At 46.9% G+C, this 18,034-nt stretch overlaps 1 protein-coding gene across 2 annotated transcripts in view; it reads left to right on the top strand.

The window, feature by feature from the left end:
* The window catches only part of PIAS3 (protein inhibitor of activated STAT 3), a 588,108-nt gene extending 570,966 nt beyond the window's left edge, over positions 1–17,142 (top strand). For both annotated transcript variants that reach the window (XM_069652797.1, XM_069652796.1), the window contains 2 exons: positions 11,215–11,252; positions 12,352–17,142. In XM_069652797.1, coding sequence (XP_069508898.1) covers positions 11,215–11,252; positions 12,352–12,624 — 311 coding nt within the window. In that variant the 3' untranslated portion in view covers positions 12,625–17,142. The remainder of the gene's footprint in view (positions 1–11,214; positions 11,253–12,351) is intronic.
* The last annotated feature ends 892 nt before the right edge of the window (positions 17,143–18,034 follow it).

Raw genomic sequence — 18,034 nt, 5'->3', positions numbered from 1 at the left:
TTCAGTAAATGTGTCTGTGGATCCCTCCAGTGAGCCGGCAGGAGCAGCACATCCCTCAGCTCCTAGAGGCGGTATGGGCCATGCTAAGAAAGGGGCGATAGAGCTAGTTCCAAGACTACTCCGGTGCTCCGGTGTCTACTCCAGATACTTCTTAGTCAAAAAGACGCCCAGGTGCTGGAGGCCCATTCAAGAGTGTCAGCGTCTCAAAAAGTACCTCCAGTCCCAAAAATTGAGGATGGTCACGTTGCAGCACGTGCTCGGCCAACTGGAGGAAGGAGATGTCTTGACGTTCCTGGATCTGGAGGATGCATACTTCCACGTCCCCATTCACAGGAAGCATCGAAGGTTCCTACACTTCGTAGTTTAGGGAAGACGCTATGAATTCAAGGCCCTCCCGGTCAGCCTAAAGTCTGCACCCAGGGTGTTTACGAAGTACCTGACACCAGTGGCGGCCCATCTACATCTACGAGGGCTACACGTGTATCCATTCCTTGACGACTGGCTCATCCGGGCAAAGTCAAGGGAAGTAGCTGTCGAACACACAGAGAGGGCCGTCCAGCTGCTGACAGATCTGGGGTTCTCCGTCAATTATGCAAAGTCCTGCTTGACACCATCACAGAACGGGACTGTTCCTGGGAGCCAGGCTCAACACTGTCTCCTGCCTAGCGTCGATATCGGAGGAGAGGGTAGCTGGCGTACTGGGTAAGGTGTAATGGCTGTTGTCACTGAAAACTGCCACGGTGCGGGCCATCAAGTCGCTGCTCGGCATGATGTCATCTTGCATCTACCTTATCCGGCTCTGCAGGTTACGGATGCGACCTCTTCAAGAGTTCCTGGACGCCTGATGGATACAAGTGTTCGGAAGCTTTGCAGACAAGATCCCTCTCAACAAGGAATTTCGTCGGGCGATAAGGGGATGGGGCTGGTGGGGCGTATGCTCCAACATCGCCTGGGGCACAGGGTTTCAAAATACAAACCACCCCCCCGTACTCGGAGGCGGTCACCACGGACGCATCCCTGGAGGGCTAGTGAGCACACACCAGACGTCTGCATGCCAGTGGTCTGTGGCTGTCAGAGGAGAATAATCTCCACATCAATATCCTGGAGCTGCGGTAGTGTTCTGGGCCCTCAAGTCATTCCTTTCATTTGTGAAGGGCAGTATGGTGAGGAGCTTCACGGACAACACCACCACAATGTTCTACATCAGGAAGCAGTGTGGTACCTGATCCCCCAGCTCTCTCCAGAGAGGTGCAGAACTTGTAGCACTGTGCCGTCAGCCAGGAGATGTTCCTCATTCGGATTTCGTGCACATTGCCCGCTCCATTGCGAAGAATTTAGCTGCTACGGTGCGTGGAGCGGCGGCAAATGCAGCGGCTGCCCAGGTCTGCACGCCATGGGAAGAGCTGACCCAGCTGCGCACCCTATCGCAAGGATAATACAGACTGGCCGTATTGGATGCAAGAGCCCCGTCTTGACATCACTATAGCCCTGACCGGGGCCGCAGGCACTCCCGCTATTCTTCGGGCTTGCGGGGGACGTCCGCTGCTGGGGCCCTTGCACGGGAGTCCGCACTACGGCCTGGAGGCTGGCCCTGTCTGTGCCTGTTAGGCGGCCGAGAGAGACCTCCTGCCTCCGCCCGGGCGAGGGCCGCCTCGCTGCGCCGCCCTGCAGGACTTTACCTGAGCTGCAGCTGTACCAGGGGACCGGTGAGGCACCTGACAGCCCCTGTGTCACCTGGACAGCACGTCCCGGTGGCATCTCCCCAACAGAGGGCCTTGGGGAGGCTGCCCGCCGCTGACACCCATACTACGCCGGGGGCTCGCGCGGGAGCACCCCATCCGCCCGGGCGCCTGCACCTTGATGCTGGATTGGCGCAGAGAGCCTGGCCCTGTACAGCGCTTCCACTGTTGGTGTCCTCCCCCCCTGCTGCTGCTGACGGGGATACGAGGGCAAGAAGATCTTTATGGAGGAGCGGGGGGCCCCCGCACTGACACGCTGCATCTTGGATGGTCGGAACTGAACATAGTGCAAGGGGCTAATTAACGGACATAAGTAAGTGCAGAGATCTGGAGGCAGCGGTGTGACTCCAGGACCTTGCGGTTCCCCGAGGGGTGTGGAGAACTGGTCACAGAGGGTCTAATACACACATCTGAGCTGGGGTGGCTACTACCTACACCCCTGTGGAGGGAAGCGCCTTCAGACAGCCTCATAACAGCTAAATCTGCTACACGAGCACATCAGGGGAGCGGCCGGGTCCAGTGTTGTGCCCAATAACATATTGAAGCAGTGGCCTCGCCTCTATCGGAGCTGCACTAGTGGCCACGTTGGTACACTCTGGCGGACTGCCGAGGGCTACTCTAACAGGATGCCGGCCACATGCATTGAAGCTACTTTACACATCCTTACCCATCATAGGGCCCCAGGGCTGCTGCCGTCTGAAACAGCTTTTCCAACCCCGAAAATGGATGGTGTGCTTCCACATTAACTTACACACCTGTAAAGTGGAGATTAACCCTGCTGCATCCTTCGACGCTCCAGAACCCATAGCACTGTGCTGGGCAACACCAGCCTGCCCTGCGCCGATCTCCTAGAGGCGACTGACACTGATCCTTCTGCTACTGTAGCATCACTGGTTTCTCCCTCCTCGGCAAACGGCCCTGATTGGGATCACCTTTTCCTTGCGACGACTACCACTGAAGGTACTAACTTGCTGTTCCAGGGTCGCCCCTCTCAGTATCGGGCCGACCGCGGAGTGCTTCACGCAACAACCGCACATGTCCCGCCCTCTTGTGCCTGCACCAGGCTGTTGGCCCAGCCCTCGTGAGCTCCTCGGGTGAACCACATCCCTGAACAAAGTCTACACACTACTGACCTGATTGCGACTACCGTACCACGCAGACAAACTGACCGTAGGACTCAGATCGTGGTCCTCCCCTTCCTGTGGCCTGATCTGGGTGTTGCTGTGTCGGGCATCCCGACTGAACCTGCGAGGCGACTCGCCGACTCAGTGAACTCACCTACCCGCTCCTACCATATCCAACAGATCTCGAGGGGCCAGCAAGACCGGAGCCATGGATAAGTACGCAAAGGCGACACCCAGGCCCAACCAGGAGTGTTCTCCTGTGGATCAGGAGGGTACTGATCTATTGGCAAATCCCCCCCGCCCCTCCTGATTTAACAGCCATGATGGAATCTATGGCCAAGAACTTTGCGTTCTTTCATGAACAACTTGACGACATCAATGCAAATGTGGCATCCCTCAAGACGAAACTTGCCCAACATGGAACTAGGATTGCTGAAGCAGAGACCAGGATTGGCGTGAACGAGGACGGGGTACATGCACTTCAGGACACTAGCCACGCCCACTCGTGACATGAAATTTGTCTAAGCCAAGTGCAACGACTTGGAATCTTGGTCACGCAGAAACAACATTCACATCGTGGGGGTCCCTGGAACCATGCTCAAGGGACGCATGGAGCTTGCAACAGAACACCTCCTGAAAGACCTGCTCGATAACCCCGAGCTCTCCCCGTTCTTTGCTGTTGAGCCTGTGCAATTCCCCCTCGCCCAAAGCCCGGAGATTTCCCAAGGCCTATCATTGCAAAGATCCTCAGTTATAGAGACAGAGACCACATCCTTTGGCTGGCACGTGAAAAGGGAGAACTCAGACTGGACTCCCAAGTAATCAGAATCTTCCCAGATTTTTCCACCGGGGTACAGCAGGAACAACGACAATTCAATGGAGTGAAGAAAATGCTTTGGGAAAGGAAGGTGGACTATGCTATGCTGTTTCCCGCTTGCCTGAAATTCACCCACCGTAATAAGCTTTATTTCTTTACTGTCCCAGAAGAAGCGGTGAAATTCATAGAGGCACATATCCCACTGAATAATCCAGCTGATGATTTGATGGAGAATGACTAATGTTGTGGTCATCCATATCTATATTGGGTCCCTGCCCCACGTAGTCCTTTGCCCAACCAGGGGCTGATTGGCTGATGCTACCATCCCCCTTGCCGTCCTCTCATGGGCGGGGTCACCACTGGTTAACGGGGGCGGGCGCTAGCCCCTGTGTTCATATTTCATATGCCAGGTCTGTCTTTTATTCAGTGGCTTATTTGTTAACTTGGGAATAGAGACTGCTTTAATGGGTAATGGAGGATGGTATACACCAGATTGTTGCTAGAACGAGGCCTCTCGCGACGGGTGGTCCATTAGAAGGGGAGTTGTTATCCCACGCTCTCATGTGTTCCAAATACCCCTGGCCGATGGAGCCTGTCCTCCGGGCTGAAGGGTTGATGTTCTTTGTACTGACTGGCCCTGAGGTACTGCCCCATTGTTGCTACCCCAATACAATCATGTTTTAATAGATATATGGGGCATGTTCCAGATGGCTTGCACCCAGCACCCTGATTCTGATTCACTGCACGGCCAATGTGAGGGTTTGCGTCAGCATGTGTACTCTTGGAGGCTGGCACCCAACTTGTATGTTCCCATTAGACAATAGGGAAGCTCAAAATCGCCATAGTGTACAATGAGTAGTGGCGATACTACGTCCACTTAGTAGTCGGCTATGCGATAGTGGCGCACCCCACTGTGGCTGCAATGGTTTGTTTGGAGGTTGTACTGCGCGTCGGCCCCTGTTGGGCCTGAGACGCGAGCGGGCCGAGTTAAGGAGGCTCGCCAGTGTACGAACGGGGAGGGAAGTGAGATGCACTGCTAGTTGGGGAAGGGTGGTGAGGGAGGGGGGTGGTAAAGTTGGGATATGTTATGTAAAAAATGGGGGAAGTGAGGTGGCACTAGACATAGTGGGCAGACATCAAGCCCATATTGGTTGCACAATCTTGTATGTACAATGTTGGTACGGTTGTGCTGGGAGCGACCTGATGCTGCACGAGCCTTGCACGTCTGGGATGTGACTTGAGATAGAGTCATGGCCGTACGAATAATGTCCTGGAATGTCAGGGGGATAGGGAACTACACGAAAGCTTGTAGGATCACAGCGTATGCCCAAAGACACAGCGTGAAGATTCTGTTACAGGAAACCCATGCCCAGGGCCACCTTGCATCATATATAGCACCTTCCTGGGGGCCCAGAATGTTTTACACAACTTATTCCACACAATCTAGAGGGGTTCTGACGCTAGTGCATAAGTCAGTTTAATGCACACTGAAGAGGAGCCATATAGACACCGAGGGGAGGTATGTCATTCTACACTGTGTGGTGATGGGTGCTGAGTACTTACTGGTGGAAACTTATGGCCCAAATGTGGACACCCCTGATTTTTTTTGGTGCTGTGGTTTCCCTACTGATGGGGTACATTGGGGTCCCAATAATCTGGGGTGGAGATATGAACTTGATATTGAATACCAATCTGGATAGAAAGGGAACAGCACCCAGTGCTCTATCCCGAGCTGCTGGGAGACTACACTTACATATCCAATTACTTGGCCTGCAGGATGTATGGAGGACCCTTCACCCCCTGGATCGCGAATATACCTACTATTCTTCGGTGCATGATAGCTCTTTTCCTGGTGTCAGGAAATGTGGTGGGACGGGATGTAGACTCTCAAATACTCACTCGTACACTGTCTGACCTTGCTCCAGTGACGGTACTGGTCGAACTGGGGCCTGCCCCGCCGTCCTGCTCCACCTGGCGCTTCAAGTCGGAAGTTCTTTTAGACATGGTCTTTAAGGCAGAGATACTATCTGACATAAAACATTTTTTCGAATACAACGCTGAGAAAGATACTACCATGGCAGCTGGGGAGCAGGTGAAAGTGGATCTAGGTCACCTGGCCTAAGCCCCGCCCACCTTGTGCCTTCCTGCTTGCCGCTCTTTTCCCTACTTAAGGAGCCCTTCAGCCTCTCTTCCTTTGCAGCTGGGGGAGCAGGTGAAAGTGGATCTAGGTCTCCTGGCCTAAGCACCGCCCACCTGGTGCCTTCCTGGTTGCCGCTCTTTTTCACCACTTAGCAAGCCCCGCCCACCTGGTGCCTTCCTGCTTGCCGTTCTTTTCCCTATTTAAGGAGCCCTCCAGCCTCGTTTCATGGAAATATATGTGGCAGGTCCTTGACAAGATGGGAGTGGGCCCTTCCATGATACAATATATTAAATTGCTGTATACAAGTCCCGCTGCCAGAGTACTGGTCAACTCCATGACCTCGGCATCTATTCCCCTACTTAGAGGCACCCGACAGGGATGCCCTTTTTCCCCCCCCATTCTATTTGCAATGGCTATCGAGCCAATGGCAGACTGTCAGGGCAAGGCATTCTCGGAAGGGTGTACGTTTAACTAGCGCCCCAGAAATAATCTCCTTGTATGCAGACTATGTACTACTATACATTAAGGACCCGGCCTCTCACCTGAACTCTATCCTTCAGGACATAACGAAGGTTGGAACGTTCTCGGGCTTCACTATTAACTATTCAAAATTTATGGAATCAAGTACCTGGGGGTACAGGTGTCGCTGTCCAGATCGTCCCTGTTTATCCATAATTACGTTACAACTGCACAACATTTCGAGTCTAAAATGCTTAGATGGTGCTCCATACCTCTGTCGCTGGCTGGGAAGTTGTCCTTGCTCAAAATGATATTGGTCCCTAAGCTCCTGTATATCTTAGCCAATGTCCCGTGTCATCAGACCCGCAACCATACTATAGATGACTCCCCATCTGGGACTTCCCCGGGCTTGAACCCAAACATGACAAACTCTTGTCTCGCCGATGGCAGGAATTGGGATACCTGGCTTTATCCGAACTATTCCCAGAGGGTAAATTTATGACTCCACAAACGTGTCGACCCGGCCATCCCATAGCCGCCTTGGAGATGCTGCAGTACTACAGACTGCGTGCGGCGGTCCGCGCCATGTGGTCTTCATACCCGGACGAGCCCCCTGAAATGCCTGAATTGCAATATATAGCCAACTCTAGTGAGTCATGGACTGGTCTCCTCATATATGAAATGCTACTGACAAAGTACCCGGACCAGCCGGTCCGAGCCCGCGACGAATGGGCGGCTGAGCTTGGCCTTGAGATCTCGGATGGCCTATGGAAAAAGATGTGCGCACACACACGTAAGGTCTCCCTTAACTTCAAATTCCGGTGTATGCAGTAAAAACTATTGAACATATATACACATGTTATGTTCTGGTCATGTCCTAGGCTGAATACTTACTGGACTGAGATCTTGGAGGTTCTTTCCGAGATAGTGGATACTGTGGTGGACACGGACCCTCTGGGTGTGCTGTTCGGGGTTTGGGACAATGACGATGTCAAGAAGGTGTCAGTTTTTGAATATAAGCACCATGGTGGCCAAGAAATGTGTATTGCAGTTTTGGAAACGGCCCTCTCCACCTACCTTTACAATGTGGTTGATTGTACTCACTTGGACTCAAACATGTGAGGAGGAGTACATTGTGCTGTTACCAGGGACCTCATGCCCCAAAAATGTATGGAAGGCATTCTGTAGCTACCTTCACAAACGTGCCGATGAGGCCCTGGACCCCCCACTTCACCTGGAACGAATACTAGGACTGAGCCATGATGCGGCTACCGTACCTTGTACGCACTGTATCCTTCGCTGTGCATCCTATATCACTGTGTAATGACATGTAAGATGCATTATTTCCTGATTGTAAGTGCTTACTGTTTGGAGCTGCTACTAACTTTTGCCAACTGAAAATAAAAGTTTTTTAAAAAAAACACGATCAGTGACTCCCTCAGCAGGGAGTTGCGCTCCTGCCACGAGTGGGAACTTAGGCAAGATCAGGTGGACCTCATCTTCAAGTGGGGCAGACCCCACATCAATCTGTTTGTGTCAGCGGGGAACTCCGAATGCCTGAAATTTGCCAGCAGGTTCCACCAGCCGAGGAGCATGGGGGACCCATTCTCCTTCCCATGAGAAGGCATGTTCCTGAACGCGTTCCTGCCATTGCCTCTCCTGCTGCGAGTCATCAATCAACTCAAACAGTGCAGATGCAGGATGATATTCGTTGCACTGGCGTGGCGGAGGCAGATTTGGACCTTCTCAGTCTGTCAACATCGCCTCCGGTCAAGCTGCCAGTGGTCACAGATCTGCTCACCAGGGAAGAAGGCGCAATCCGGCATCACAACCCAAGATCGCTGAACCATGGGGAGGCCTTGTCCAAGGCTTCCATCTCAAGGTGGCTCTCCGGCTGCATCATGCACTGTCATCGGTTGGCAAACCGACCACTGCCCGGCCATCTGAGAGCCCATTCCACCAGAGCGATCACTGCGATGACACCGTTAATGTCTGGTGTGCCCCTGCTGGACATATGCAGCGCTGCTACGAGGAGGTCCACACACACACCTTCACGAGATTCTACTGCGTCGACAGGAATTCCAGAGAGGAGTCCAGAGTCAGCCAGCATGCTACGCAACCTGTGCGCTTGAAGGTGAGTCTGTTCCGGAGGTAAGAATGATTGCTTCTGATGAGCCTTGACACCTCCCGTGTTTGTCTAATGCTGTATTGCTATGGATTCTTTATTCATGAGCATGTGAATCGATGCCAGACCCCATGCTGGAGAAGGAACAAGTTACTTACCTGTAACTATTGGTCTCCAGCATGGGTCTGGCACGGTTCACAAGCGAACCCTCCCTCCCACCTCTCTGCGGCTCTTCGTGGTCATACTGCCACTTTACATGCTTACCAAATATGAAGAGGGCTGCCAGAGGAGGGGCTTAGGGAGAGGGCATTCCTTGGCTGGGGCAGTATGATCCAGAGTACAGTGATTGGTTTAGAGGAGAAATACAGTTTGTAAGTGAAAGTGAAACTGTTTTTCTTTTACCGAGGATTCCCGTCCTGACGACAGGGAATATTCATGAGCTTGTGAAGCTATGCCAGACTCATGCTGGAGAACAATAGTTACAGGTAGGTAACTTGTTCCTTCTGATCATTCAGTTCTCTTGCTTTTCATGTTATACTTTCATTAATTTGACTGGGATGAGTATGAGTAGTCCCATAACGATCCCCCGGCTGCTTCCAGGGACTCCCGTTTTCCCCATTATCTGGTATTCTCAGGGATAACATCACTGGAGATTCTCTTCCCACAGGGTTTGTTCTGTCGTTGGCCTGCACAGCTTCTCGTACTCCTGCAACTGCCGTGCTCTGTATTCTCCTTCTGGATGGACGTCTGGCTCTTATATCTGGACGTTATGCGGTTTTTAACTCAGTAGAGGGTTCAGTGTAGTTTTGGGGACTGCGGTCCACCATGAGATCTCCATGGTCATGCCACTACCATCTGTTTCTCGCTCTCTGGCTAACAGTATGCTGTGCGTCCAGCTCTGCTTTCGGTACGCGAGCAGTTTCGTAACTCGCAGGCTTTCTCTGTCTCGTCTGCTCCCCTCTCGGGTACTATGTTGCTGCGGGGCTTCCCTGGCGGACGTTCGAGTCTCTCTCTCTTTCTTTCTCTTTCTCTCTCTTTCGCTCTTTCTTTCTTTCTTCATGGTATTTAACCCTGGGTGCCCCCATGGTTTGTGGTAGAGATCCCTGGGAGGAGAGTCTTGGCCACATTTTCTGATTGACTTCCATGGGACTATGCACAGACACTGGATCTCTCCTTAAAGTGACTCTGGGGTACTTACCTACGCCTGGACATTTTTTCTGAATCCCATCGGGCTACAGTGAGCTCTGTACCAAGTTTCACTGTTTTTGTACTTTCCTATAATTTTATATGCATTTGTAAAACCACCCCCTCCTTTCTGGAATGGTAAAAGTACTTGAAAATGCATCCAGTATATATTTGCTCATAAAATGTATCCGGAAGGCAGCTGCAACTGAAATGTTTGATTCTTGGAAGCTTTTAACAAGGTTTACTATGATTCCATCTTGTTGGTGCTTTGATGTAGTATTATGGGTGACAGGGTATTAATACTGTGTTAATGCCCTAAGGCGGGCTTCAATCTTTGGCTCTGCAGATGCTTTGGGCTACAACTCCCATCAGCCCTAGCCAAAAAAGGTCAATGGCAAGGGATCATAGGATTCATAGTCCAAAACATTTGGAGAGCCACAGGTTGCAGGCCCCGGCCCTAGGAGGTCTAAATTGAAGGGAATTGTGTTTTAGGCCTCTGGGATTTTAGCCTATTTTCTTTTGGGTCAAATTGTTTCCCTTTTTAATCCCATACGCGTTAGGTGCTGATCATCAGGTCTATATAATAGGGTTGGAATATGTCTTTAGAACAATTCACTTAGTTGTGATTGCGCATAGTTACTTACCTGCTTGTTAGGTTGTATGGTATCCTGGTTCTCTCCACCCCTCCGGGTACCTAACCTTGGTTAAGGACCCACATATAGACATTGAGAGTCCTTGTTTGCACTTTACTGTTTTAAAATCTACTTGGTATATTTTGAATACTATGTATTACTGAAGTGCGTATTTGAACTGATAGTTTGATATGTGACTTTAAGAATGTAGATATTTTTAGTATATCAGTGGGCCTCATTACGACCCTGGCGGTCCGGAAAGAACGGTGGTGGTAAAACCGCCACCACCGTGCTTTTCAAACCGGCTGATTGAGAGTCCTGCAGGCGGGAGGTCACTCCTGCCAGGTCTGACCTGGCGGGTTTAACACCACCCGCCTGCAGGCGGACATGGAAACACCGGCTCCGTCTATGACGGAGCCGGTGTTTCCATGGGAATGGGGACTTACACAATTCCCGGGTCACCGGGGTCGTAATGCCCGGGTGATTCCGGGAATCATGGAGGCCGAATGGTAATGCGAGTCCGGCGGTAACCTGACGGTTTTTCCGACTCGGTTACCGCCGGACTCATAATGAGGCCCAGTGTGTGTATTTTCTAGATTTGTGTGTGGCCGAATTGTACCTCTGTGCTGACTACTACCAAATCCCTGAGAGTTCTGCCTTGGCGCTCTTCCCAAGCTTGCCACATTTAAGAGCGATTTGGTACACCTTTCTTGTCAGTTGTTTTAGCCTTCCTCCTAGGGTTAGCTGTTGTGCACCCTCAACAAAGGGTGGTACAAAACTCCCTTAACCGGTACCATGCCTGTGATGTGCTTAGTCGATGAGTTAATCCGGCCAAGCCTGAACTATTTAGGAATATTAATTCATCAAACGTTCACATGAATTGGGAATCTATCAGGCATGGCATTCATCAGTTAATCGTTATGCTTAGTTTGTCATTTTAGTGTGTGTATACCAAAATAAAATGAAGATCCCTCTTTTTTTTCTTTCTTTTAGGTCTCGACTTATTTTCCTTCCTACAGAGTGAAAATCAGGTACCAAAAAGAGCATTAGTGTGTTTATGTATGTGTTAAAATGGTTACCATCACAAACCCCTATCGGATATGGCCCCCCTTACCAAGGAGCAGAGGATTCGTGCAGCACGCACGTTTTCCTCCTTTTAGTCCCCAGGTTTTCCATAGATACTGGGTTCCAACAATAGGAGCATGCACGATTTCGGTTTGATGAATCAGTAGCACTTTTCTGAAGGTAGGATTCCAAAGATAGTCTTAAACCATTGTTCTCGCAAAGCCTTATAACCGTTGCATAAAAAAGTGGGCACGAGTTTTGTGAACTAGAGCATAATCTACGCATCTCTTGCCCATACCGCTCCACCCACTTGCAAGTCGCAGTGGCCACTTTTAGATTGCCCAGAAATAACCTTAGGCATAGTTTATATACCAATGCTTTTCTGGAAAAGACATTGCTTTCTTTATGGACTTGGATCTCTAAGCCAACAAAATTGATATTCATATTTTATTATTTTTTATTATGCCGACCGAGAAAACATTTTTAATTTATAAACTATCAAGCTAGAAGATGGATGGTTGTGGGTAATCCGATTATAAAACTGCAACTCACAAAAAGCCTTTTTCTGTTATTGTTATAGGTATTTGTATAACAAACACCTCGGCAGGAAGCATTTTTGAGATGCGATGTAAATTTACAAGCCATCAAACTATAGTTTGAGAACTGGCATAGGTTCCCATTTATGCGTTGGCGAACTTATAGACCCTATGGCAGTCTAGTGAGCCCACCTATTTATTTCCTACTGTTCAAGTGTACTTGTGTGAGGCACCACTCGCTACTTTGGATACAGGGATGAATTGTTTACAATTGTTGGGAATGTTTTAGACAGTTTCTCTTGACTTTTCTGAATTTGCTTGGAGTAGAGAAAGGTAGGAAATGGTTCTTTATAGAGGTGTAGCTTCGGAATGCGTATACAACCTGTCCTATTCCAATTCCTTTTAAATGTACTTGCCTCCGCTGTAACTTTGCTCGTTGGGATGGTGCAAGAAGGCTTTTGGGATGTATTCTTGCTTTTATTCCTTCGCTCTGTCCCAAGCTGAAACATTTTCTTTCTTCACTTCTCAGCACTACAGCCCCTCCGTCATCACGTCCTTGGATGAGCAGGATCCCCTCAGCCACTTCTTCCAGTACCGGGGCACCCAGCCTCATTTCATGACGCCACTAGCTCCAGTGATGGGTGGGTCCCACAGTGCATCCAGCACATCTGGGAGCCGGATCAGCAGTATAGTCTCCACAACCTCGCTGCGGGAGAGCCAGCTGCGGGAGAGCCATTCTACAATAAGTAGCACCACAACAGAAATTCCGGGTGGCAGGCCGGATATCATTTCTTTAGATTAGAGCCATCTGAGGTCTGCGACGTGAGACCGGTCTGTGTGGCAGGTCAATCCTGGACATGTTTTCAACGTGCAAGAGCATTTTCAACCAGCACTATTTTATTTATCAATGGACTGACCAGCAATGTCTTAAGAGCTTGAACACAAGTGTCCCCCTACTCATGAATTGTTTACGTTCCAAGAACTCTTCTGAACGGATTCTTAATCAGCCTGACAGATTGCCTTTTATACGGAATATTTTCTAACTTTTTATACTCCATGTATTTATGTAAAGAACAAGAACTCTGTATTCCCATGTTCAAGCATAATCTGCCCTGTGCACCAGGAACCTGTTGATGTGATTTTAGGGCATCTCCCTACGGTTAACCGAACAAATGGCTAATCAGCAAAGGAAATTACATGAAGTGCAACGTTCTTTTGAAAGGAGTACTTGTATAAAAGTAATGAGCCCTATGATGATGGTCATAACATGGTCAGAAACCCCCCCAAGAAGGAAACGACTCGGATCTGATTGTTGAAAGAGGGGATATTCATCAAAGAATGCCTTCACGAGCCTATTGCAATCCACTAAGGGAGAAATAGGAAAGTCCGGTTTTGAAGATGACCAGTGTGTGAAATTCAACAGGCCTGCCTACGAGAGTTTTCGATATGGCTGAATAAAGAAACTTTACTAGGTTAGGGAAATGGCCAACCCAACCGTTCCACGTTTGAATAAATAAATTAATGTTGTTTCCCTTACTGAGCCATCACTCTCTCACTCTCTCATTTTTATTAATGGTAAGAAATGGATAAACGGGTGAACACCCCGAGCACATTTTATTTGCAAAAGTGAACATACGTGGGTGGACATTCCCAAACCTTAAACCAAGTGAAAATGCCATTTTGCTAAATGTAGGGACTTCTGGGATATAGTTTAATGCATTGCAACAAAAGTAATAATGCACGAAAATTGTAAAGCTGGGTAGTAATTGACTTCTTTTAATATGATAATTGATCAGACATATTGTGACTGTCTTGCTTTTTATCCTAACTGGAAAAATGAGGCCGAGGAGAGCATATCTTTTGAAACTTTAATTGATGGTATTCTGGTCCCCTTTACGGCAGTGGATCGTGAGTCGTTTTCTTTTTGTGGTCGTCAGCCATTGCACCAATCCTTGCATTTAGTTTGACGGGCTGAGCGTTTCCATTCCTGCCTTTTCGTAAAAACGTTTTGTTGCCATCTGTTTTCCAGTGAGGTTTCCAAGGGGGTTAAAAGTTGGGGGATGCTGCAGTTCAGATGTAGTGGTCATGTGGATATGTGAGCATTCTTGACTGGGTGGTGCTGTAATGTACCAATGTGCGTCATCCAGTAGTTGGATTTAGACTGCAAGAAGTGGCTGGTGAGAGGAGCGAATTTTGCCACAGTTGACCTTCCAGCTGCGCATTGAACAAGTAATTGAAGTCCTCATTTTTTAAAATAAATATATGGAGGAATACATTAAGAATCTTTTAGCCTAAATTAAAACGTCTGTTCGATAGCCATTCCTGAAAGTATTTCCCCGTTTTGTGTGCTTCATTCGACATTTGCTTTATTTTGTGTAAGCTGGTGAAGAAAGCATTTGTGCAGCATGTATTTGTTGTATCCTTTTTTTTTTCTTGGTTCAGTTTTTGTTTGCACACCCATGAAACATTGATAACTTTCTGTGTCTATGGTAAAGGTATCGCCAAGACGTCCCTTCCTCCCACTACATTATGAACTCTATCATTGCTTCTAGTGTGACATTGCACTAGTGGCATTCCCTGGAACACGGTATTCCTAGTTCCTGACTTAATTCTTATGCATTTCAAAAACACTTTCATACAACAAAAGGCCCAGGCTACAACTGTCTTTAGAAAAAACAATACAAACTATATGAGAAAAGAATGATAAACTTACTAAATATTTTTTTGGACTAATCTACAAGCTCTGTGAACATCCTTAAAGAGTAATTCATTAGAAGGCATTGGAATGTGTATATCCTTACAGTTACTTCACCTAAGCGGTTACCTTACCCCCTCAAATTTTAAGGGCGTGTCACATACTCAACAGCTACATCAAAGGTTAAAAGTTAAATACGGGTTTAGCTGCAGAATAATTCATGCACCAGCTAAAGTTATTAATCATTCGCTAAAAGAAAAGCAAAATAATTCCCTTTTTCCTGTGCGTTAGTCAATATTAGTACTGCAAGAAAAGTTATCTCATGTTTTACTTATTTTCACCCATCTTGCGGTTCTGAAATTATTTACAACTGGGAAATGTGACATACCAACTTCGATTTTATGGACTTTGAAAGGGGCTTGTATATTCTCTTGCTAGTTGTCGATTGGTTGTTGTCCTACTTCCAGGTTCTAAAGGGTCTCCTCACATATAGAGTATGTGCCATTGAGCTCTTTCCTTAAGATGTTCTGTAGGTGAGATTTTCTCACGAACATTTTGTAAAAAGCTTCTGGCACCTGAATTTTTCGGCACTGAAGTTCTGCCAACCTCAAAGTCACTGATTCTCTGTGCTTACCTCAGAAGTTGGAGTTTTCCCCCTGTTAAGTATTTTTGGAAACCCATTTTCGTTTTTATTTGGTGACTTTAAAGTCACCCCCTTTTAAGTAGTTAAGCCAGTAGGATGGTAGAGAGGCCCATCAACCAGAGATTCCTCAGTAGCGGGTTAGGAACAATGAACTTCCTTGAAGCAGAGACATTTTGAATAGTTATATCTAAAGAAGGGGAGCACTGCTCATTTAAAAAGTTATAAAACTTTGGTGATGCTGTGAGTGTTGCAAGCTATGCATCAACAAGCCCTCTGCGTTGTCGAAAGAACCTAGGCAACACTCTCCTTCAGTAAAGGCACTCTGTTACGAGCATATTTTCTGCTCTCTTATTGATTTACTTTAACCTTTCTCCCAAAAATAACTGCACTTGGGAAACCTTTTTTGTTTAAATTAAGGCTTCAATATTCTTTGCTTTTTGGAAAAAATTACTTTTAAAGTGATGCTCTTGGTTTTTTAGCCAACAGACTCTTACAGTTCCACCCATTAGGAGGGCGTGTCACATATTGTAATCTTGACAATTGTAATTTCGACAAGTTTTAAATAAATTTTGTCAACCCCTGTTGTCACTAGCCACATGTCAAAATCTCAAGTTAACCTTACCACAAAGGTGTGATATGTGGGAAAGGACAAGCATTCACTGCATGATTAGGAAGCTGTTAAAATAAACTCTTTACAAATTAGATTTGTAAATAACTTCTCCTGGCAGAATACGGGCCCTAGCTCTTGCATATTGTTAGTCCCCTGCCCTTTCTGTCCATTGATCCCTCTATTCACGTGGTTCTTTTGTAACATCAGCTTGTGAGGCTTGATGTACCCCAAGAAACTGCATAGGCACAGAACAGTGCGGGTGGTCTTGGCTCATGGTTGATATTTTGCCTTCTACGCACCGTCGTCTTTTTGCCAACTGCTGCAACCTGGACCATTATGCAGAAGCCTGAATTTAGGAACTTTAGGAACTCCATGGCTGACCCTCCTTAGATCTGTCAGATGCATCTGACAACTCCTGTCCAGGCAAGTCCCTTTGTTGGATTTGCAGAATTTATTGGAATGACATTGTATAATATAGACTAAAATAGGGAATTGGATGTGAGTAACAAAAAGAATCAATGGTCTTAAGCTTCTTTACGTTGAGGACCCTTATGCATGAATGACATATTTGGTTATATCATGTGCAATACTGTGGTGATTGTAATGTGGAAAATTGAGCATATGTTGTTGAATTACTTTCAAATGGCTCGGTGCACAAATAATATTTTAATGCAAACAAAAGGAAATGGGTTGCTCTTAAAAAAAATATGCAGCGTCCAAGAATATTTTCACAATGTTACTAATTGTCCAAAGGACACAAAATAATTGTTAACAATGTATTATTCTTTGAAACCTGGAGCAGAGTTACTTTTTTAAAATAAGCATATTGCATTTTTTAAACAGTCAGAAGACAGACTGAAATCTATGCAGCAGTTTCTTCCTGTTTTTTCTTTTTGATACCTGCTCACAATGCTGTTTTAGCCTTAGGGCTGATTTGTAATTGCTATATTGAAAATAAAAATCGATGCTGTATGTTTTTATGTATTTACAAAATGCTAACCTGTACAGAAAGACAAATATAGATCTATATATTTTCAGTTGAAGAGATTTTGTACATAAAAAAAACTTGCCAGCTCTTTTGTTTCATGTATGACTTAAATATGAAGGTTATTTGGCTGAGGCTCAGATTGATGTAGGATAATGTGTCTCCTGTTTTGCACATTGTTATATGTATTTTCACCTAAACTGTTGATTGTCTTTTGTAATGATATTTAGTGATTGCCTTTTTACACTTCCTTAAAAAATATAAGCTATTTTGTTCTGTTGCGTTGTTTTTGTCATTGGCAATTTGATTATACTAAATTACTATGATTTACTCATGTTGAAGTATACAATGTAAAACTGAAAATAAAGCTTGATTTAAAAAAATATATATTTATGTGAGCTAGTGTCTTGTGTGTGTGTGTGGTTTCTGCATACTTCGGACCTGGGTTGTTTGCCTTAGACTGTCAGTTGTCCCTGAGCCGTTGGCTTTGCCTTTTGTTGCTCAGCTACTTGCTGAGAGCCTATAGAATCAGTATTTCAAAACACTTTATTGTTACCTCTGTATTATAACTAAATCAAAACATGAAAAAGCTCAACGAGAATTTGGGTATCGATGAGCCCTTTCCCCACCTTCAGACTCCTTAGGCACTATTACAAATTACCTGAACTCCCAGTATAGGTTGCAGGTCTATCCGCTCAGAAACCATGTGACCTGTTGATATGGAAAATTCACAGCTTGGGAGTCTGCCTGTAAAAAAGTGTAGACCGGAATATTGGGAGACCTTATAGTGCTACCTGCTATTGTCCCACCTTTTGACCTATGAGCTTCTGACGAGAGGGTGCCAAACACCCCACAACTACTCTTCCCAGGTTGGCTGAAATATTTTGTAATGGTCATTTCTATTCAGACTTGAGAGCCCTGAGCAAGTGGCAAGTGTCCCCAAGGGAAGCATGGTAGCAAGGAGGAATGTGAATTGGGGGGTCTGGGGCTGGTGGGGGGGTGTGCACCATTTCCAAAATGGACAAATGCAGAAAACATTCAATTTTACTCCAATACAATAGAAGAATTTACCCTACTGCAAATACGTTGGTATTTGTTTGACAAGCTTGTTAGATGTAAGCCTATGAAATTGCTCTTAATTATTGTCTTGGCTGATAAGAACAGTGAAATCACAATTTCATGTGGCGGGGCGGAGAGATCTGGGTACCCTGGTTGTATCAGTATGAAAAGGACCATCCTTTACTTTCACAGGCTCCTTTGCAGACACATGCTGGTTGTG

This window comes from Ambystoma mexicanum, chromosome 1p, assembly GCF_040938575.1.
Source record: "Ambystoma mexicanum isolate Mex_15411 chromosome 1p, UKY_AmexF1_1, whole genome shotgun sequence".
NCBI lineage: Eukaryota > Metazoa > Chordata > Amphibia > Caudata > Ambystomatidae > Ambystoma > Ambystoma mexicanum.
Note: the sequence above shows the minus strand (reverse complement) of the source record. Positions and strands in the feature narration are given on the sequence as shown.